Source organism: Salmo salar, chromosome 10 (assembly GCF_965601325.2).
Source record: "Salmo salar chromosome 10, fSalSal1, whole genome shotgun sequence".
NCBI lineage: Eukaryota > Metazoa > Chordata > Actinopteri > Salmoniformes > Salmonidae > Salmo > Salmo salar.
The window spans coordinates 86,434,070-86,453,872 of NC_138300.1; the positions used below are offsets into that span (position 1 = coordinate 86,434,070).

At 43.4% G+C, this 19,803-nt stretch overlaps 1 protein-coding gene and 1 long non-coding RNA gene across 2 annotated transcripts in view; one reads left to right on the forward strand and one right to left on the reverse strand.

Moving 5' to 3' along the window:
- On the forward strand, positions 1–8,428 carry LOC100286581 (coactosin-like 1 (Dictyostelium)). Its single transcript, NM_001146520.2, is given in 3 exon segments — positions 1–203; positions 730–748; positions 7,584–8,428. Coding segments are annotated over 3 exon segments (216 nt in total). The 5' UTR covers positions 1–126; the 3' UTR covers positions 7,704–8,428.
- LOC123724455 (uncharacterized) overlaps positions 8,206–19,803 on the reverse strand; it is a 14,385-nt gene continuing 2,787 nt past the window's right edge. The window contains exon 2 of the long non-coding RNA XR_006757013.2: positions 8,206–15,513. This is a non-coding gene — a long non-coding RNA (uncharacterized LOC123724455). The remainder of the gene's footprint in view (positions 15,514–19,803) is intronic.

Here is a 19,803-nt window from a genome sequence, read left to right on the forward strand (position 1 = left end):
GGGGCGCTTGATTTCAGACCATTGAGTTGTCTATTGTAGAACTCACGTTCTGCTCATTTTGGATTGTTCTTTTCGCCGTGTGCTTTCTTTCATCTCTAGGCTACTGTCCATTTGCGTCCATCCAAAATGGCAACAAGAATCGATAAAGAGGCTTGCAGGGAAGCGTATAACCTCGTCAGAGACGATAACACGGAGATAAACTGGTGAGTGTGTTTAAATTAGTTGTGCATAGGCAATTGTGGGCATCTGAGATTTTACACAGCATCCTAAGAATTGAGTTGAGTCTACATCTATAAAAACCATAACAATGGGTGGATGATCAAAGTGCACTTTTCATTCATTCACCCAGTGTCCCATTTGAATCGTTGTTTCTCTCCCTAAAAAATACCTATCTTAGTCTAATAATTCAGGGTACCGGGGCATGACTAACTTCCTTTGTCTATCGAAGAGGTACAGTGATAGTGGCACGTATATGTTGACACAACACCGGACACGTCTGCCCCGCATTTGACACATCGGTTTTGAATGATTAGCCTACTTTAGACTGGTCGCTACATTGTAATCCCATCCGATTGATGTTTTATGATGGACGTGGACACGCATTAGTGGAGTAGACTGGCATAGAGGATCCCTGATCTTTTTGACAGACAGGGCCCAAATATTCAATTTGACATGTCTGTAAGGTCAGTGCATTTTAATTCATGTAGTGTGCATTTTATGTTATTTTAGGGCAGCGTTTAAATATGAGGGCCATATGATTGTGCCGGCGGGCCAGGGGACTGATTATGAAGAATTCAAGAGTCAGTGCACAGGTAAGGCCAGGATTTCATTCATTTTTGCGCCTATGCGGTTATTTCAAATTGACCACAATGTTCCTGCATAACGGCGATAGCGCTGTAATAGACCACACACAACATTTTCACGACTTGTTGCGATGTCAGTCAGTAGTGCTCGTTGAGTTGTTGGAAACGTGGATTATTTAAAATTGTCTTGCCAGTGTCAAGTTGTAATGCATGCAGCAGTGCTTGAAGGAACTTCCCAAGTTGTGACGCCCTGTAACCTACCAGAGCCGTTATCTGTCCTCTATTGACTCCCAGTAGGCCAATAGAGTAATATGGGAAGTCATATTACAGCCTATGTTAGGTCATATGGCTTGCCACCGTGATATATGTGCCTAAGGCCGAGACAATAAGATACAGTGGCAGAATAAATTCAACTACACCGTATCATCACAAAACCGGAGAGCAACATCTGTCAGGTGGCGTCCACAAAGTATAGTGCATGTAACAAACAGTTACCTACAGCATGGTCAATGAAGTTAATGTTTCCCGACATTTTCGGACTACTAAACAACTATTAATTTAGAACACCAGAGTTACCGCAAGTCACAAAGAGAACCGGAACTGCCTCCACTATTCCACCACCAATTCAACTTCAACATAATCAAATCACCTATGCTTAATACAGTGACAACTAAAATATTACAACAACAAAAAAGTGTCAAATAAACCTAAGCTAAATGTAATGTGGCTGTCCATTGTGTGTGTGTGTGTGCTTAAGTAGAAAAAACATGTTGACACACCCTACTCTGTCGAGAAATGCCAATGCCATCCTCCTCTCTTTCATGTTGCTGAAATGGTCTACGACTCTGTCATACAGTAGCATACCTTTTTAGTGTCGTTGTCCTAGGCTACCTGGCTAAAATGCTTACTCGCTAGCCTAACTTCCTTTCATGGTTAACGATGAGCCAGTTAGTTAACATTAACCTACTACTGTACATCTAGCTACATATTGAACTTCCATCCTCTACAGGCCAGCGGCACAATGTATGGTTGGATCAGAATCGCAGTTATAATCATTGGCCAGTATGGAGAAGTAAAACCACAAGTCCAAATCCCTATCTCCATCCATAGTTAATTTAGGAAAGGGACAATGTTAGCTAGCTATCTAGCCAGCCGCCGGAGGACAACACAATGAGATGCAACAATGTGATGTGGTTGGTGTGAAGCCAAATCCAAACTGGCTTCCCTTGATGCTTTTTTCTGGTGCCAGGACCATTTACAGTTGAGCTCACCACTGATTTGCTATCATTTTTTTTACCAAGGGAGGCCAAATACTCTCTGGCTTCCCTTGCATTCAACGCTATGGGTGGCAACAATATAATACTATTTTTGACTAGACGGCATCAGATAGATGGGCTACACATACAGAGACAGTTTCCACTGTCTGTTTCGCGTTTCCACTGCTCTAGAGTCCAATGGCGGCGAGCTTCACACCACTCCAGCCGATTTGTATTTATCTTTATTTAACTAGACAAGTCAGTTATGGACAAATTCTTATTTACAATGACGGACTACCAAAAAGGCCTCCTACGAGGGCTGGGATTAAAAATAAAATATAGAACAAAACGCACATCATGACAAGAGAGACCTAAGACAACATAGTATGGCAGCAACACATGACAACACAGCATGGTAGCAACACCACATGACAACAACATGGTAGCAGCACAAAACATGGTACAAACATTGTTAGGCGCAGACAACAGCAAGAAGGTAGAGACAACAACCGATGCTTGGCATTGCCCATGGTGATCTTAGGTATGTGTGCGGCTGCTCGGCCATGGAAACTCATTTCAGGAAGCTCCCGACAAACAGTTATTGTGCTGAAGTTGATTCCACAGGCAGTTTGGAACTTGGTAGTGAGTGTTGCAACCGAGGACAGATGATTTTTACGCGCTTCAGCTCTCGGCGGTCCTGTTCTTTGAGCTTGTGTGGCTTACCACTTCGCGGGTGAGCCGTTGTTGCTCATAGACGTTTCCCCTTCACAATAACAGCACTTGCAGCTCTAGCAGGGGAGAAATTTGACTAACTGACTTGTTGGAAAGGTGGTGTCCCATGACGGTGGTGCCACATTGAAAGTCACTGACCTCTTCAATAAGGCCATTCTACTGCCAATGTTTGTCAACGAAGATTGCATGGCTGTGTGCTCGATTTTATACACCTGTCAGCAACGGGTGTAGATGAAATAGCCAAATCCACTAATTTGAAGGGATGTCCACATACTTTTGTGTGTGTGTATATATAGTGTACATTCAGCCTCTTGCAAATTGAAGAATAATTATGAAACGCAAGGAGACAAAATATTAATTATTTTATGTTTCTTTATTTTTTTATTGGTCATTATTTTGGGAGAAGCCTGGCTTCCCTTGGCATCCATGAATACACACCACTGCAGTAGGCTACTTCATCCAGAAGTAGGCTACTTGGTCGTCACTAGTTAACTCAGCCACAAAGTCATATTTATGGCTAAACCCAGCCTATTTCTACAATTTCTGTTCTTAAAATCTGATTTTAAACCTACCTTTAACCGCACTGATAAACTTTTGCCTAATCCTAACCTTAAATTAATCTATGACCAGAAAGCTAACCTTTGTTTTCATGAATTTTTACAATAGGCCTATAGCCAATTTGGACTTTCTGGCTGTGGTAACTACTGACAACAGAAGTACTGCGATCCCAGAGTTTACAGTATGAAGAAACTGCTTCTCCAATCAAATCCCCGATCACGCTTGTAGGCGATGTCATGGCGACGTTGGCTACTAAACTCATGCACAGAAACATCGTCAGGTCTGACGGTGGTCTCGCACGCACCGAACTGCGCATGTGCAGGCGGTCAAATCAAAGACGCTCCTTCGATATATATTTTTTTTTTTACGAAAATTAAAACTGGTCAGTTTCACGACGTTGGAGTAATAACATATTCAACTACTTAAAATATTCTCTCGAATCTAGGTTGTGCCTTTAGATTTCGAGAAAATTAACAACTAAGTAGATTGTTTTCACTTCTCAAACCCCAAACCCTGGCCTGGTGTGCTTGGTCTGTTCCCGGAATCTGTCCCGTGACTTCATCATATGGAAGTATCCCTTTCTTAGTTCTTAAAAAGTGTGTAGGCCTATAAGCTTATAATATCAGTAATATTGAAGTTGTTCCAACTGTTTCTTGTGCGCAGCGCAGGGTCTTATTCTACTCAGGACATAGTACCCTTATTCATTTACATTTCAACTTCAATGGGGAATGGACACCCCTAGTGAGCAAATCATGCTGTCAGCACCCCCCCCCCCCCCCCCCCCTCCCACACTCTCATCCCCGTAATAAGATACGATCCTTGCTATCTGGGGTCCTTGGGATGTCAGTACCCCATTGAAGTTTAAATGTAATTGATAAGGGGAATGGTAGGGTTTAGGGTAGGGATGTCCTAAGGATTCCGGATAGCACTAACCAATTAGATGCTGGAGTGTTGGGCATGGCGTTTAAAAACTCCTGTGCTGTTGCACGCCTGTATTTCCCCAGGCTGTAGTTTTGTTTCAGGGCTGACATTCCAGTGATGAAATACAAATGTATTACAATCTAGGCCTATTACTGATTTTATAGTAGTTTAAAGAGGACTGATGTATTGCTATACTAACTACCCAAATAGTAGGCCTACACCTGGCTGTCCAACCTGGTCTCAGAGCATTTTGTATTATTCTGTTTTCGGAAATACGAATCCTCCATTTAATATGATATGTTACGTTTTGTATGGTTTGTTTACATTTTTGGATGTCCATATTCCATTTAGTATGATATGTTATGAATTACAGTTTGTATGATATGTTACAAATTTGCTAAATGTACAATATTTTATGAATTTGCAAAAGGTATATGTTACTAATTCCAATTTGTTGTGGCTAACGTTGGCTGGGTGGCTAACGTTAGGTAGCTGGCTAACGTTAGCTAGGCAAGGGGTTAAGGTTAGGAGTTAGGTTAGAGGAAGGGTTAGCTAACATGCTAAAAAGTAGTAAGTCGTTGAAAAGTTGCTAAAATTCAAAAGTTTTTGTGTTGAGATTATCTATAAGCATAAGTCACTTAAATAACTCTACCTACATGTATATATTACCTTGACTAACTGGTGCCCCCGCACATTGACTCTGTACCGGTACCCCTGTATATAGCCTCGCTATTGTTATTTTACAGCTGCTCTTAATTATTTGTTACTTTTATTTCCTTATTATTTTTTGTTGTTGATATTTTTCTTAACTGCATTGTTGGTTAAGGGCTTGTAAGTAAGCATGTGACAAATAACATTTGATAGACATTTGCGTTATACGCCCACCCATTCAAACCGACCAACCACCCTCCTTTTGTGTTTGCCTTAAAGATGCACTATGCAGAAATGCTCCGCCATTTCATGGTTGCTAAAATTCTGATAAATGGAAATTGGGCAAACTATGTGACAAAACAAGCAACTATAGTGTAGAGAATAATTTTACCATCTAAACCGCTGTGAAATAGATCTTCCATAACCAGAAATATTGTATTTTCAGTTGTTTGAAGCTGGTGTACAAAACCGAAAGTAAAAGCCGCAAAAACGAAACTTAAGAACGGGAAGCATAGAAATAATATAAATAAGACAAAGGTTACTTAAAGCATTATGTAACCATACCAAACGTGTCTTATCATACTAATTTCAGTGTCCCGGATTTACATTTGCAATGTTACGTCTAGTCTTGGAGACCAGGCTGGGCTGTCCCATACTACTATAGTCTCTCCTCACTCTGGTCCTTGTCTTTGCACAGGGAATATTCTTTCTCTAATCTTACTGTATAAAATGTTATATACATTCTGATGAATCTGCTTTAACAGAAACTGTGAAAGTCTCATCCTGTCTTTTGAGGGCTTGTCCACAGACTGCTGCACTAAGAAGTTGATAGGCTGAGTGTTCTAAAAGAAGCATCTGTCTTATCAACTAAAAGGTCTAAACTCACAAGCGTTCTATTTGTCTTTTTGCTGCATCATAGTCACAGTAGTGCAGCTGTTTTGTGGACTGTTGTCTTAACAGCATTGTCAGCATAACTAAAAGGGAAGGCTTTAGAGGGAAGAGATGTTGACACCAGGAAGTTTACGACAGGGGAAGTCGGGCTTTAGCAAAATGAATGTTCTTTTTTTCAACACTTTTATATATATACTTATTCATTACTTGTCAGCCTTACCCACTTCCACAATATGACAAATATAGAAACAAGCACAGCAAAAGTATTTGTAATTTTTTTATTTAAGTGCTAGAAACATTGGTTGTTATACAGAGAAACAGCATAGGCCTTTGTGTGGTCTGGTGGATATCACAGTTCAGTCAGGTGACATGTAGGGAACTCTTGTATGGGGAGGTGTTGAAACTAGCAATGGCCTTTGACACCATGCTGATAATTTTAACACTGATTATTGTTAATGCACAACAGAGCTTTTAGAGGTATGCTGCTTCTGAATCAGTAAGGCACAGATAAACATAGAAATCATGCCTAGATTGTGCCATATGTGCATGATTTAGGGTAATGAAGGGACCGGGCCTGGTCCAGAGCAGATTCTGGTCATAAATGTGTTATTACCTTTAATATAATCTACTTAGAGAAGTGAATTTGCACATATTTGGTGTGCTGAACTGTAGAGAATAAAACTGCTCTATTCCAAGACAATGCAGTGATGTAGGGCTAACATGTGATATGAATGTGTGTTTGTGTGAGGGAGAGACAGAGTGAACCCAAAACCACTGTCTCCCCAATCCCCTCGGTATTGCTCACAACTCCAGACCCCTTTGATTGAACCTGTTGACCTGAATACCTTCCCCTTTCTCTCGTACTCACAGATTTACCCCACTTTTGGATTTTGCAGTGTCGCCATAATAAGCCAATATTCCCCGCCTGTGTTCATACTTCTTACAGCAGCATAGAAACCACTCTCACAAAGCTCAATCAACTCGCAGTACACAGGAATCAGGCCTTGCCAATTTCTGGCTCAAACATGGTGACAAATCAATTTGTTTAACAACTATACCATAATTATCTGTCATATGACAGCTGGGAATGGAAATGGTCTGCGGCGTCATCAGCCTCTGCAGGTTTCTGCCTGTCTGATGGTCAGTCTCATCTCTGACTGACTGCTGCTGTCTCATCTCTCTCTCTCTCTCCCACTCTCAGATGATGTGCGTCTCTTTGGCTTTGTGCGGATCACAACGGGTGACGCCATGAGCAAGCGGGCCAAGTTCACCCTCATCACCTGGATAGGGGAAAACGTAAGTGGCCTGCAGCGTGCCAAGATCAGCACTGACAAGACACTGGTGAAAGATATTGTCCAGGTTAGTGACTCTCTGTTCTCACCCATACTCACATGCTTTTTTTTAAACAAATACTATTTTTAATTAATGTGCTGTTAAAATACAATACAGTAAATTGATTGCCAAATAATGTACAACACAATTTGGCTGTGCCATCTCTCTAGCTTCCTTTGTCTTCCTTGTCTAACACTCTCACACATTCCTTTTTTTGTCACCTTCTCCCCCTCTCCTCTTTGTCTCCTGCAGAACTTTGCTAAGGAGTTCATGATCAGTGATGCTCGTGAGCTGGAGGAGGACTACATTCGCACCGAGCTGAAGAAGGCAGGCGGGGCCAACTATGACGCCCAGGGAGAGTAGAGCAAAGTCCACAAGGGCAGGGGAGGGGCTGCTACCTTTTGGGGGAGGGAGGGGTCTTCATGCCTGGATGAGAGAGAGAGAGAGAGAGAGAGAGAGAGAGAGAGGGGGATATACACACACACACACACACATGCACAAACACACAGATAAACGCAACACACAGCAACAACAACAAACTCATAAAAAAGCACATTGAGACACACTCAGACATATGCCTACAGTCCTATCCTCAGCCCTCTCACCTGTCAGGTCATGGTTGATTATCTACTGTACTGTGCATCATCTCACTCTCATCTCAGCTGCGCCACAACGTTTAGAACTATCTCAATCTGGGGTGCTGTGTTTGTGTTACAACTGGAAAAGACGCGTTACTGTACTGTATGTCAGAAGGGCAGAATGATTCTCTTTGTCTCTCTGATTGGACTTATCATCATTGTGCTTTTACTGTATCTTCCTCTGTGGTTGTAGTCCAAACATGCATCATTGGTCAATAGAGGTCTTTCCTGCCCAGCGGTCTCATCTCCCAATCCACCGCCAAGGTATACCCCACTGTGTTTACTGCCTTAATCTCCCATGGAGAGAAGGGCATCATGGGAGTTGTGTGTGTTTGTGGACACTACACTGTTATTGGCTATCCTCCACTCGGGGGGGTGGGACTAAGATTCGCCTATGGAACACAAACCAATAGGGCAGGGCTGTAGCACTGTCAGTCGGCCCAACCCAGGAGCAGCCATCTCTCTGGTGTAGCCTCTTTTTATTTGGATTAAACCCCAAAAATGAATGTTTTTATTTTCTCTAAGAGTTTAACCTTTGATTTATTCTTGAGAGCAATGTTATGTAGGAGATTCACAGAGACATTTAAAAACTGAACTGGGCACACGATCAATCATTTCTGAATAAAACCGTTTTTGTTTTTTTTCCAAGCTTGCTGGTCTCTTTGTGTCTAAAGTGCTCATTGACATGGAAAGGAGGGCTGGGTGATTGTGCCACCCTAGTCTAGAGTACACATAGTAACTGTCTCTGGGGGGCTTATGGGAGTAGCATATGTTGTCATGGTCACTACTGTCAGGCTCAGCCAATCACATTCTCAGGACAAGCTTTTCTGTTCTAAAGCTTGTCAATAAGAACCCCTCCCTGCTCCTCAATCCCTCTGTTGCTAACCCCTTTTCTCTCCTCTCCAACAATTTTCTATTTGCCCCTATTCTCTCACCTCCCCCATCCCATACCCCCTTTCCCCCACCACCGGTATTTTTGTTCAACAGATGTGAACTCGACTGCCTAATTACTTAATCTAGTAATCTATAAGCCTCTAGCAGTCTGCCTTTATGACTTGTAGTTTAGTTCAGTTTGTAGTGGGTAAGAGAATGATAGAGGGGTAAAGACCGATTTCAAACAGAGGCTTAACCCTATGTGTAATTTGAATGCTATTGTTTGTTTGTGTAGTTTGAATGGGTGTTGAATGTTGTTTATATTAGGTCAATCAATAGCCTCCAGCAGTGCTGGTTCAGGTCCAGACATGGGGACTGAGTGGTGGAGTGAGAGCAGGGGACTGACAGACTGGTTACAGTGTTCTGGGTGAGGCTGTACTAGTCAGGTGAAGATAAAGATTCATGGCTCAGTATTAAGTCACAGTAAGGGCTACAGACTCTAGTAATTGAGGATGCAGGGTGAGATCAAATCTTTAAACTGTGCTTATTGTGATGTTTGTGTGTGTGATCTGTTGGGGTAATCTGGTGTGGGATGTACTGTGTGAGTATGTGACTTAGCCCAGTTGGAGCTGGGTGGAGGATGGGTGAGACAGGTTGTGTGGTGTCTTAGGGGACCATATTAATTAGATTAACGACTTTAGGGAGTTAATTTGCATCCTTGTCACACCGGTGGACAGACTGCTTTCTGACTCTAACATCATTTAACCTGAGATGATCATACTCACAGGAAAATAGACACTCACATACCTATCCGTTAGCCTGTTTACAGTATCATTAAGGTGTGCATGTTCTGACAGCTCCACAGCAAGGCCAAAGGTGAAGCCAGGTTTTCTACCTTGAGCTATGGGAGTGTAACTATACAATACTTGAGTATAAGCTTGAGGGAGAAAGAGAGGGAGGGTGTAAGTACATGTGTATTACAGTGAGGGAGAGTTGCTTAAGAAGTGAGTATGTGAGTTCTAGGAGTGTTGTTCACTCTGGGATTCACAAGTGAGTTCCTGCCAGCAATACTCAGCTCCTTCCTGGATTCCAGAGGCCTCCCATATCCAGCATATTTCACATCCCACACATCGCTGCAGTCGTGTGTGTCTACGTCAGTGAGTGTTTGAATGCCTGTGCGATCCATCTTATCCCAACAATGTTCTTCCACTCTGACAGGGAGGCTTTTTCTGTTGTTCTTTTGTTTGGCAACATGTATAATTCAAACCAGATATCACATTTGACCGAAAGACCAAGAGATATAAAGAGTATGGAGTCTGTTGTAACATCTTGCCAATATCATTTAACTGTATTATTCACTGCAGCAGTTGACATTCAAGATCCCCCCCCCTGGATTCAAAGACAAATGACAGCCCCCAGTCACTTCCCCAAATATCACAACATGGGCTAACAAAGTGACTAGCACGGCTGGATTGTGTACTTAAGGGATATTTAACCAACCCCTCGCTGTGCAGATGAGCTCATCACTTTCTTCTATCATGTCCCCTGAAGTGCGAGAGGGGGAAGAGGAGTGAGGAGGAGTGGTGGGCTCAGAATCGGGTTCATGGGGACCAATTCATGGGGTTATTTTGGTTGGGGAGGGGAGAAATTGGGGCGAGCGAGGGGGGCCCTTTCTGCCAGTGTGAATGGGCCACATCTCAATGCTCCTGTGTGCCACTCCAGCATTGTCACAGAGCAGCCATTGTCAGGGCTTAACGAGCTGAGCTGAGCTGCACTCCATCCACATTGATGCATCTATCTGTCTCCTCAGTGCAGTAAATACACTGGCTGTTGGTCCACTCAGGTCACTGTCCACCAGATCAAACCCTCCCCTATCTCTGTCATCCCTGCAGTTATTTTCCACAAGAAAATGATTGTAGTCAAAAAGATGATTTGTCATCATGGCCAAAGAAATTAGGAATATGATCGAGTAGTTTAATTTTCTTAGAAAAATGTGGTATAGTTTCTCATCTATTGCCTGGTTACAGAATTGTATGTCCTGAGGGGTGATCAAATGGTGGTTGTGTTTAGATTTACACTGACCTAACATACCAACTAACAATACCCAATGGGTGAGTGTAACATGATTTTCATTGGTGTACAGTGTATTTGGGGTTAAGGAAAGGCCCTAATCTGCCTCTGTGCTTCAGAAAGAAGAAATCACTTGGATCCTATTTCAAAGGTCATCACAAGGAGCCTATACGAAGACACAAACAGAACAGGAAGTGATGAAGATGGAATAGAGTTTGACAATCTGATTCAGAACAGACTCTTCTTCATTGAAAACCCTCAGAATGTTACGTCGTCTAGCTATAGATCATACACTTGAGGCAATAAATGTTCTCTCTTTCTTTCTTTTGTCTCCCTCTCATACTCACTTGCCAATATGTCCAGCTTATCTTTCTTGCTGGAGTCACTATTTAAACTAATATTCAACGCCTCTGCATGGATGAATAACCCCAGTAAAATAGTTATTCATTTATTGATCCTGTTCAAGTTGCATACAGACTAATAAGATATGAAACATGGTCGGTAGACAGAGGTTATAAAGAAAGGTCATCTCCCTCTATAGCATGACTGGGGTCTGTGAGTGCCTTTTAATTGGCCTTTAAATAACCCATTCGGCGCATGTGACAAATACAATTTGATTTGATGTGTAATAACCCCAGTACCAGCCTATGTAATAACACTGCCAATCACCAATGGGTCAACATGGTAACTATTTAGAACAGACATCTATCTATCTTCTGGCCTTTTCAGAGGCAACACTTCAATATTATTGACCATTGGAAAAATATAATTATACCTGTCTATAGCTTCATATTCAGCTAATTGCATAGACTGATGTTGCAGTAGATATTACATTTAAAATGTTCTGTGAGTTTTCTTTTAATATTTTTTTCCTGCATTGGGGATTTTGGCATTTACAAGTTGGATTAATTTGTCAGTAACATTCGAGGTCAACCCAGGACATTTTAAAACACACGAGCCAAATAAACTACACAAACATAAATCAGAATGAGGAAGTGGTCTGTGCCAGCACAGCAGCTTAATTCGGGATTTTAGCAACGAAGCCCTTTATCTACTTCCCTAGAGTCAGATGAATCCATGGAGACCGTTGTTATGTCTCTGCATCCAGTAGGAAGGAAGTTAGAGGTAGTTTTGTGACCCAATGCTAATTAGCGTTAGCATAATGCCCGGAAGTCTATGGCATCTACTAGCATGCTAGCAGTTACCATAGCCTTCCAGTCATTGCACTAATGTTAGTTAGCAATTATGCTAACACTAGTTAAGAACTTCCTTTTTTTTCAGCAATAGAGTGACAAACTGTGCACTTTAGCCTACAGATGACTTGTATGTATTACAAAGGTATACAAACCAAAATAATTTTTGGGTCAGTACTGACAACAACCTGAAGAACAATCTGAGTGTCTAAGCAGGTCATACACTCGATACGATAAATATCCAATGCTTTAAAATAAGTTACCTGTGATTCAAAGTCTTATGAATTGCATATGTACACCAATGTCCCCAGGCTTTGGCGATTCAAGGTGGTTGTGTGCACATATGTTCTTCAACTTGATTATGTGTTTGATAGTGATATTATACAGTATGTTCAATAATTAACAGTGCCCTAGGGTGATTAGTCTGTAACCCATGCTATGAACTTCAAACAAGAGCACAGAGTTTTCAGAAATGTTTTACCCCAACAAAAATAGTGAGTGATACTATTATTATAATGTACAGGTAACTGCCAAAATAAAGGAAATACCAACATAAAGTTTCTTAATAGGGAATTGGGCTACCACGAGGCAGAACAGCTTAAATGCACCTTGGCATAGATTCTACAACTGTCTGGAACTCTATTGGAGGGATGCGACACCATTTTTCTAAGAGATTCCATCATTGTTTTGTTGATGGTGGTGGAAAATGCTGTCTTAGGCACCGTTCCAGAATCTCCCATAAGTGTTCAATTGGGTTGAGATCTAGTGACTGAAACAGCCATGGCATATTGTTTACATCGTTTCCATGCTCATCAAATTATTCAGTGACCACTCATATACTCTGTAGATGGGGGCATAGCCATGGTAGCCAGAATAATGGCCTGCCCAATATTTTATACATGACCCTAAGCATGATGGGATGTTAATTGCTTAATTAACTCAGGAATCACACTTGTGTGGAAGCACCTGCTTTCAATATACTTTGTATCCCTCATTTATTCAAGTGTTTCCATTACTTTGGCAGTTACCTGTATGTTCTTGTGTTTGCAGATGTTCAAGTGATACATTTCCTGTGCCATCAGTCAACAGTAAATATTTTACCATATAGGGCTGTGAGTAGAAGGGGGCAGGCAGGGGAAGAGGAAAGAAGAACTGTCGAGAGGGGAGAGAAAAACCTCAAGTCTCAACTTGCAGATAGACGAAGCAGCACTGAGAAACAAATTAGTGACTGCCAGAGATACCTATCATGTCAAGAAACTTTACTGGAACATCTACATGTGCACTCAGTTTCAGAGAACTTGTTTTTCATTCTGCCTTTGTCTCTACCTGCATGAATTTTCCAGGAGGCAGATGGAGAGAGAGGATGGTGATTTCATTGTGAAACCTTGGCCTTGTTTATCTTGACAATCTGAACGTAATGGCATCCAAGCACATCAAGAGCTTGCTTTAACATGGATGGAATGACACATTCACTGCCTAATCATGCCCTTGGTATGACCTACACTGCACAACTGAAAGATAATCATCAATCTTATTCTGGAGTAGGGCTCGGTTTCAGATGCCCCAAAAGAGACATGGTGTATAAAAATAAAATATTGATATCAGAGAAGAAGTTCCCTTCAGACTTACAGTATTAGGTGATGACTGAACTTTATCTTTACTTTCACTTTCACCCTCGCTTACTTCTTCACATGCTTCTGTGCACTTTCAATTTTAATGGTCATGGCACATCTGTCATACTCTATGTCAGTTGATGTTTCCATTGTATTCCAATATAGTAGCAATAGTCAGACTTGCTGCAATAACACAGAATATCTAGGAGTAGGAGAACAGCCTACACACACCATCTACACACACCATCAACCCCTTGAAAAGAATCACTACTACTTCTATGTCCTTTAGTGTCTCAGTCGTACTGTATGTGATGGCTCACCAAAACGGAAGCTCTTTGTGTTTCTCATTCTATAATAATAGTGCAAGGTTATGAGGCTTTGTGAGATATAATTTTGCCTCCTCCAATATAGGCCTACAGCTTAGGTACACACATTAAAATTAGCAGAATAAACAGAGAGCATTTATATACCGGTAATTGAGAAATCAAGTTATTTCATCATCTTTAACATACAGATATAAATGGTCCCTGATATAACTTGTCCCTAATATAGTTGAATATAAAATACAATTCTGTAATGTCATTTTTATCTGGGGAATAAGCTTTAGTCTACAGATTGGTGCAAGAGACACCTGACGACGTAACCTATACAAATGGAGCAAGACCGGCGCAGTCGTCTGCTGGACACGTTTAACACACCCAACTCCCTCAACACGGTAAATCTTATGCCCTTAAAAGGCGTTTTTCATTGCCGACTGTTTCAATATGAGCTGCTGCAAAGCACAGTGGTTCGGTTTTTACTTCATCCTTTGCGCACTCTTCTGGCGAACAAGGGAATAGTAGTGGACGTTCAACGGAAACAAACCTGCTCTTCAGAGAATGTTATGTTAGTTTGTCCAATTATATAGAATAAATGTATCTAAAATGTTTGTTGATGAATGAATAGTGATACATGTTGATAGTAAATGAATGTATCTAAACTGTGTAATTACTATAATTAAACAAAATGCTAAAATATTCCCCACTTCGACCATGCATCATAGACTATAATAATATTTAGCAAACATCCCACAGGGCACATACGTCAATTCAACGTCTATTCAGCATTGTTTCAACGTAATTTCATTGAAATTAAGTGGAAACAAAGTCGATTCAACCAGTTTGTGCCCAGTGGGATATTTGACAAAAAAAGAGTACTATATGTGTTTATGAAACACATATTATTTAGTACCTGCCCTAGGCCTATCTCAAGGATGGGATGTTCAAAACACATTTCTATGTTTCCAATTCAAAGCCTGGAAAGTTACAGCCAGAGGATCTTGTGGTGGCAGTTTAGCCTACAATAAAGCTGCTTAATTTCTCTGAAGCCCCTTGTACAGTACTGACCACCATACACCCTGTACTTTATTACACCATTAGAAAATAGCCAATGATAAACATAATACAATTCTAAACATTATTTAAGCATTTTATATGATCAGTTTCACTAATAATTATTCAGTACCTAGCTGATACACCATCAATTTAACTTCGTAGAATTTGACCAAATTGAGCAAACAGTTCTTGATTGTACTAGTTTTCGAGATGATTGGTCCCTGGCGAGGGAGGAGCTGGTTTTTACATATTGTAAACATTTATTATTCAGAACACATTTCCGTTTGTTGGCATTGTCAATTCTCACACATTTTTTCCACTAAATACTTTTAAGTTCGCAAGCTAGACAGGCAAACGCTGCCAAGTACTAAACAGCAAACCAATCAAAACTTGTGTACTATCCAGGTTCCATTTCTATATCGTGGAGCTCCGCCCCATAAGGGAGCTCTGCTCCTAGTAGTTTACCCCGCTGCCTAGGCAGACAACAGTCTGAGAGAAAATAATGCACACACCTGCAGCCAATAGGAGTACAGGTGTCCCTGTATAAGGGGACGCTTCCCCTCAATCAGCCTCCCATTATCTTCAGCGACAGGACTGGACTGAAGAAGCCTAGAAGAGAAGAGAGAAGACTCAGGTCTCAACGTCGTCGTCATCGTCTCAATGTCGTCATGAACACACCCTTTCCCCCCCCAAAAGCTCTTTTAAGAGCTCAGTGTCACTGCTTCACTATGGAGGCTACGGACCCACATTACTTATGTTTCGTGTGTTTGGGTTTGCAGCACGCTAGGGGCGGCCTCACAGATCGCCCGGAATGCCCAAGCTGCACCCTCCTTTCTTTAAAGGAGAGGAAACAGCGGTGGGTGTTTTTCAGGGTAGATCTGCCTCTGGAGGACGCCATGTCTGTGTTAGCCTCAGGTTCTGAGGCATCATATGACGACGGCGCCTCCGGAGATGACGAGGATGTTGGGAAGTGTCTGGGTTTTTCTCCGGAAAAACCCAGTCTACTGACCGAAGCTGAAATGACCCCTCTCCCTAGGGAGAGCGAGGGGAAATTCACATCCTTGTGTGAGGAAGAGACGGGCTCTGAGTTCTCAGCAGCCCCCTCCTACGCAATGGCCTCTCTGCGCTCTGACTTTACAGGGCTCATTGAGCGGGCCACGAGCTGTCTAGAGATTGCACTGCCCCCCATTCCCCACAGCCCGGAGGTGGATATGATGGTGGGTGGCTCTTACTCTTGACCGAGACGGGCGGCTGTGCCTTTGGCACCTGCCATGCCCTCACTCGCAAAATATGTGGAGGGTGCATGGGAGTCGCCTTTAACAGTCGCCTTTCCCATTGGCTATGAAAAGCCAACTGACATTTACTTCTGAGGTGCTGACCTGTTGCACCCTCGACAACCACCATGATTATTATTATTTGACCCTGCTGGTCATCTATGAACATTTGAACATCTTGGCCATGTTCTGTTATCATCTCCATCCGGCACAACCAGAAGAGGACTGGCCACCCCTCATAGCCTGGTTCCTTTATAAATACATTTGATTTGATGATTCACCAGAGTGGACGGACAACGGGTTCAGGAGATCCCTAGGCTCGAGGACGCCCTAGCCGCGTACCTCGTCCCAGGTTTGAGCTCCTGGCCATCGTCCGGGAAACCCACATTACCTACAACTAAGGACAGACTCACAGCCCAGCTGGTAGGGAAGTTCTTCGCTTCTTTGGAGCCGCCGTCAAAGATGCGATGGCGCGTTTTGGGAAGCTAGAGGAGGAGAAGAAGCAGCTAGCTAGACACCTGCCATTGGCAGGAGGGTCTAGAGTGGCTTCAAAAGAGCCTCCTCTCTCCACAGTCTCTAGTAGACCTGGGTCTACGGCCAGACGGAGAGCCTGTCGAGCGGCAGCACCCGGTGCACCAAGAGCGGGCCCCGCCACTCCGGCAGGACCAGAGAAGGCAGCTGCTCCACCGACAAGATAGGTCTTCATTTCGTCGCCCTGGCAGCCTAGGGGCTGCCAGAAGAGACGACGACCATGATGGGACGAGGGAGAGGACGGGATTACAGGCAACATCCGCATCTAGCTAAAGGCTAGCGCTGTCGCTTTCAAGGAGCGGGAGACTAATCCGGACGCTTATAAGAAATCCCGCTATGCCCTCAGACGAACCATCAAACAAGCAAAGCATCAATACAGGATTAAGATTGAATCCTACTACACCGGCTCTGACGCTCGTCGGATGTGGCAGGGCTTGAAAACTATTACGGACTACAAAGGGAAACCCAGACGCGAGCTGCCCAGTGACGTGAGCCTACAAGACGAGCTAAATGCCTTTAATGCTCGCTTCAAAGCAAGCAACACTGAAGCATGCACGAGAGCACCAGCTGTTCTGGATGACTGCGTGATAACGCTCTCGGTAGCCGATGTGAACAAAACCTTTAAACAGGTCAACATTCACAAAGCCGCTGGGCCAGACGGATTACCAGGACGTGTACTCAAAGCATGCATGGACCAACTGTCAAGTGTCGACCAACTGTCAAGTGTCTTCACTGACATTTTCAACCTCTCCCTGATCGAGTCTGTAATACCTACATGTTTCAAGCACACCACCATAGTCCCAGTGCCTAAGGGAGCGAAGGTAACCTGCCTAAATGATTACCGCCCTGTGGCACTCACGTCAGTAGCTATGAAGTGCTTTGAAAGGCTGGTCATGGCTCACATCAACAGCATCCTCCCGGACACCCTAGACCCACTGCAATTCGCATACCGCCCAACAGATGACACAATCTCAATCGCACTCTACACTGCCCTTTCTCACCTGGACAAAAGGAACACCTATGTGAGAATGCTGTTCATTGACTACAGCTCAGCGTTCAACACCATAGTGCCCACAAAGCTCATCACTAAGCTAAGGACTCTGGGACTAAACACCTCCCTCTGCAACTGGATGCTGGACTTCCTGACGGGCCGCCCCCAGGTGGTAAGAGTAGGCAACAACACGTCTGCCATGCTGATCCTTAACACTGGGGTGTGTACTTAGGAGTGTACTTAGTCCCCTCCTGTATTCCCTGTTCACGACTCGAACACCATCATTAAGTTTGCTGACGACACAACAGTGGTAGGCCTGATCACCGACAACAATGAGACGGCCTATAGGGAGGAGGTCAGAGAACTGGCAGTCTGGTGCCAGGACAACAACCTCTCCCTCAATGTGAGCAAGACTAAGGAGCTGATCGTGGACTACAGGAAAAGGCAGGCCGAACAGGCCCCCATTAACATCGACGGGGCTGTAGCGGAGTGGGTCGAGAATTTCAAGTTCCTTGGTGTCCACATCACCAACGAACTATCATGGTCCAAACATACCAAGACAGTCGTGAAGAGGGCAGGACAAAACCTTTTCCCCCTCAGCAGAAGATTTGGCATGGGTCCCCAGATCCTCAAAAAGGTTCTACAGCTGCACCATCGAGAGCATCCTGACTGGTTGCATCACCGCCTGGTATGGCAACTGCTCGGCATCTGACCATAAGGTGCTACACAGGGTAGTGTGAACGGCCCAGTACATCACTGGGGCCAAGCTTCCTGTCATCCAGGACCTATATAATAGGCGGTGTCAGAGGAAAGCCCATAAAATTGTCAGAGACTCCAGTCACCCAAGTTATAGACTGTTTTCTCTGCTACCGTACGGCAAGCGGTACCGGAGCTCCAAGTCTAGGACCAAAAGGCTCCTCAACAGTTTCTACCCCCAAGCCATTAGACTGCTGAACAATTCATAAAAATCTCCACCGGACAATTTAAGTTGACCCCCCTCCCCCTCCCTTTTGTACACTGCTGCTACTCGCTGTTTGTTTGTTACCTACGCATAGTCACTTTGCCCCCACCTACATGTACAGATTACCTCAACTAGCTTGTACCCCCGCACACTGAATCGATATGGGTGCCCCCTGTATATAGCCTGGTTATTGTTATTCTTATTGTGTTACTTTTTATTATTACTTTTTATTTTAGCCTACTTGGAAAATATTTTCTTCTTCTTGAACTGCACTGTTTGTTAAGGGCTTGTAAGTAAGCATTTCACGATAAAGTCTACACTTGTTGTATTCAGCGCATGTGGCAAATAAAGTTTGATTTGATTTATATCCCAATGCATCCAACATTATGCATGCCCACAATGGTATTGGGCAGCTGCTGACATTTGAGAACTCATCTGGTTAAGAAATTAAGCTCTGGTCGTCTTATTGCAGAGCACATTGTATACATTTTGCCCAGCTGTTTTTATAGAAGATTGTATTGCAAAGTATGCTATACAGATAGGATCTTAATTTGATCAATCTTTTGCTGCTGAGATTTTTTCTGCACTGCAGGAAATGCAAGCTTGTAGTGTAGTGATTCAAAAGGCTTCTAAAGTTTCATTTCCACTTTAAAAAGTCAAACTTGATTTGCCCTAACGGCGGGCCCTCTTTCGAGAGTATGACCGCTGCATTGTTCAGGACCCCAGAGATATGTGCTGCTCGCAGCGATGCCAAGCGGGTCTGGGCCCACAGCAAAAGCTCCCGAGCCATTGAATCAGGAAATGCTGTCCTACCAGGTAGGGCTGGAACTGTTGAAGAGCTAGACTAACCACCCTGAGCTCCAGCACATTGATGTGTTGACCACTCCATGGGGGGCTCCAGCAGCCGCTAGCCGCCATGCCTGTGAACACGGCCCTCAACCCGTCAGAGAGGCTTTAGTGAACACCAGCTCTCTGCGGTTGACTCTGATCAGGCTCACCCCCTTTAACAAGGAGTGGGATAGTCACTTCGATAGGGTCCTCAAACAGTTGAGGGTGTCTGTGTTGTTTTGGGTGCCGGCCGTGGGAGTTGAACCATCGCTGGAGTGGCCTGATGGAGAATGCCCAGCGGAATCAACAGTGAA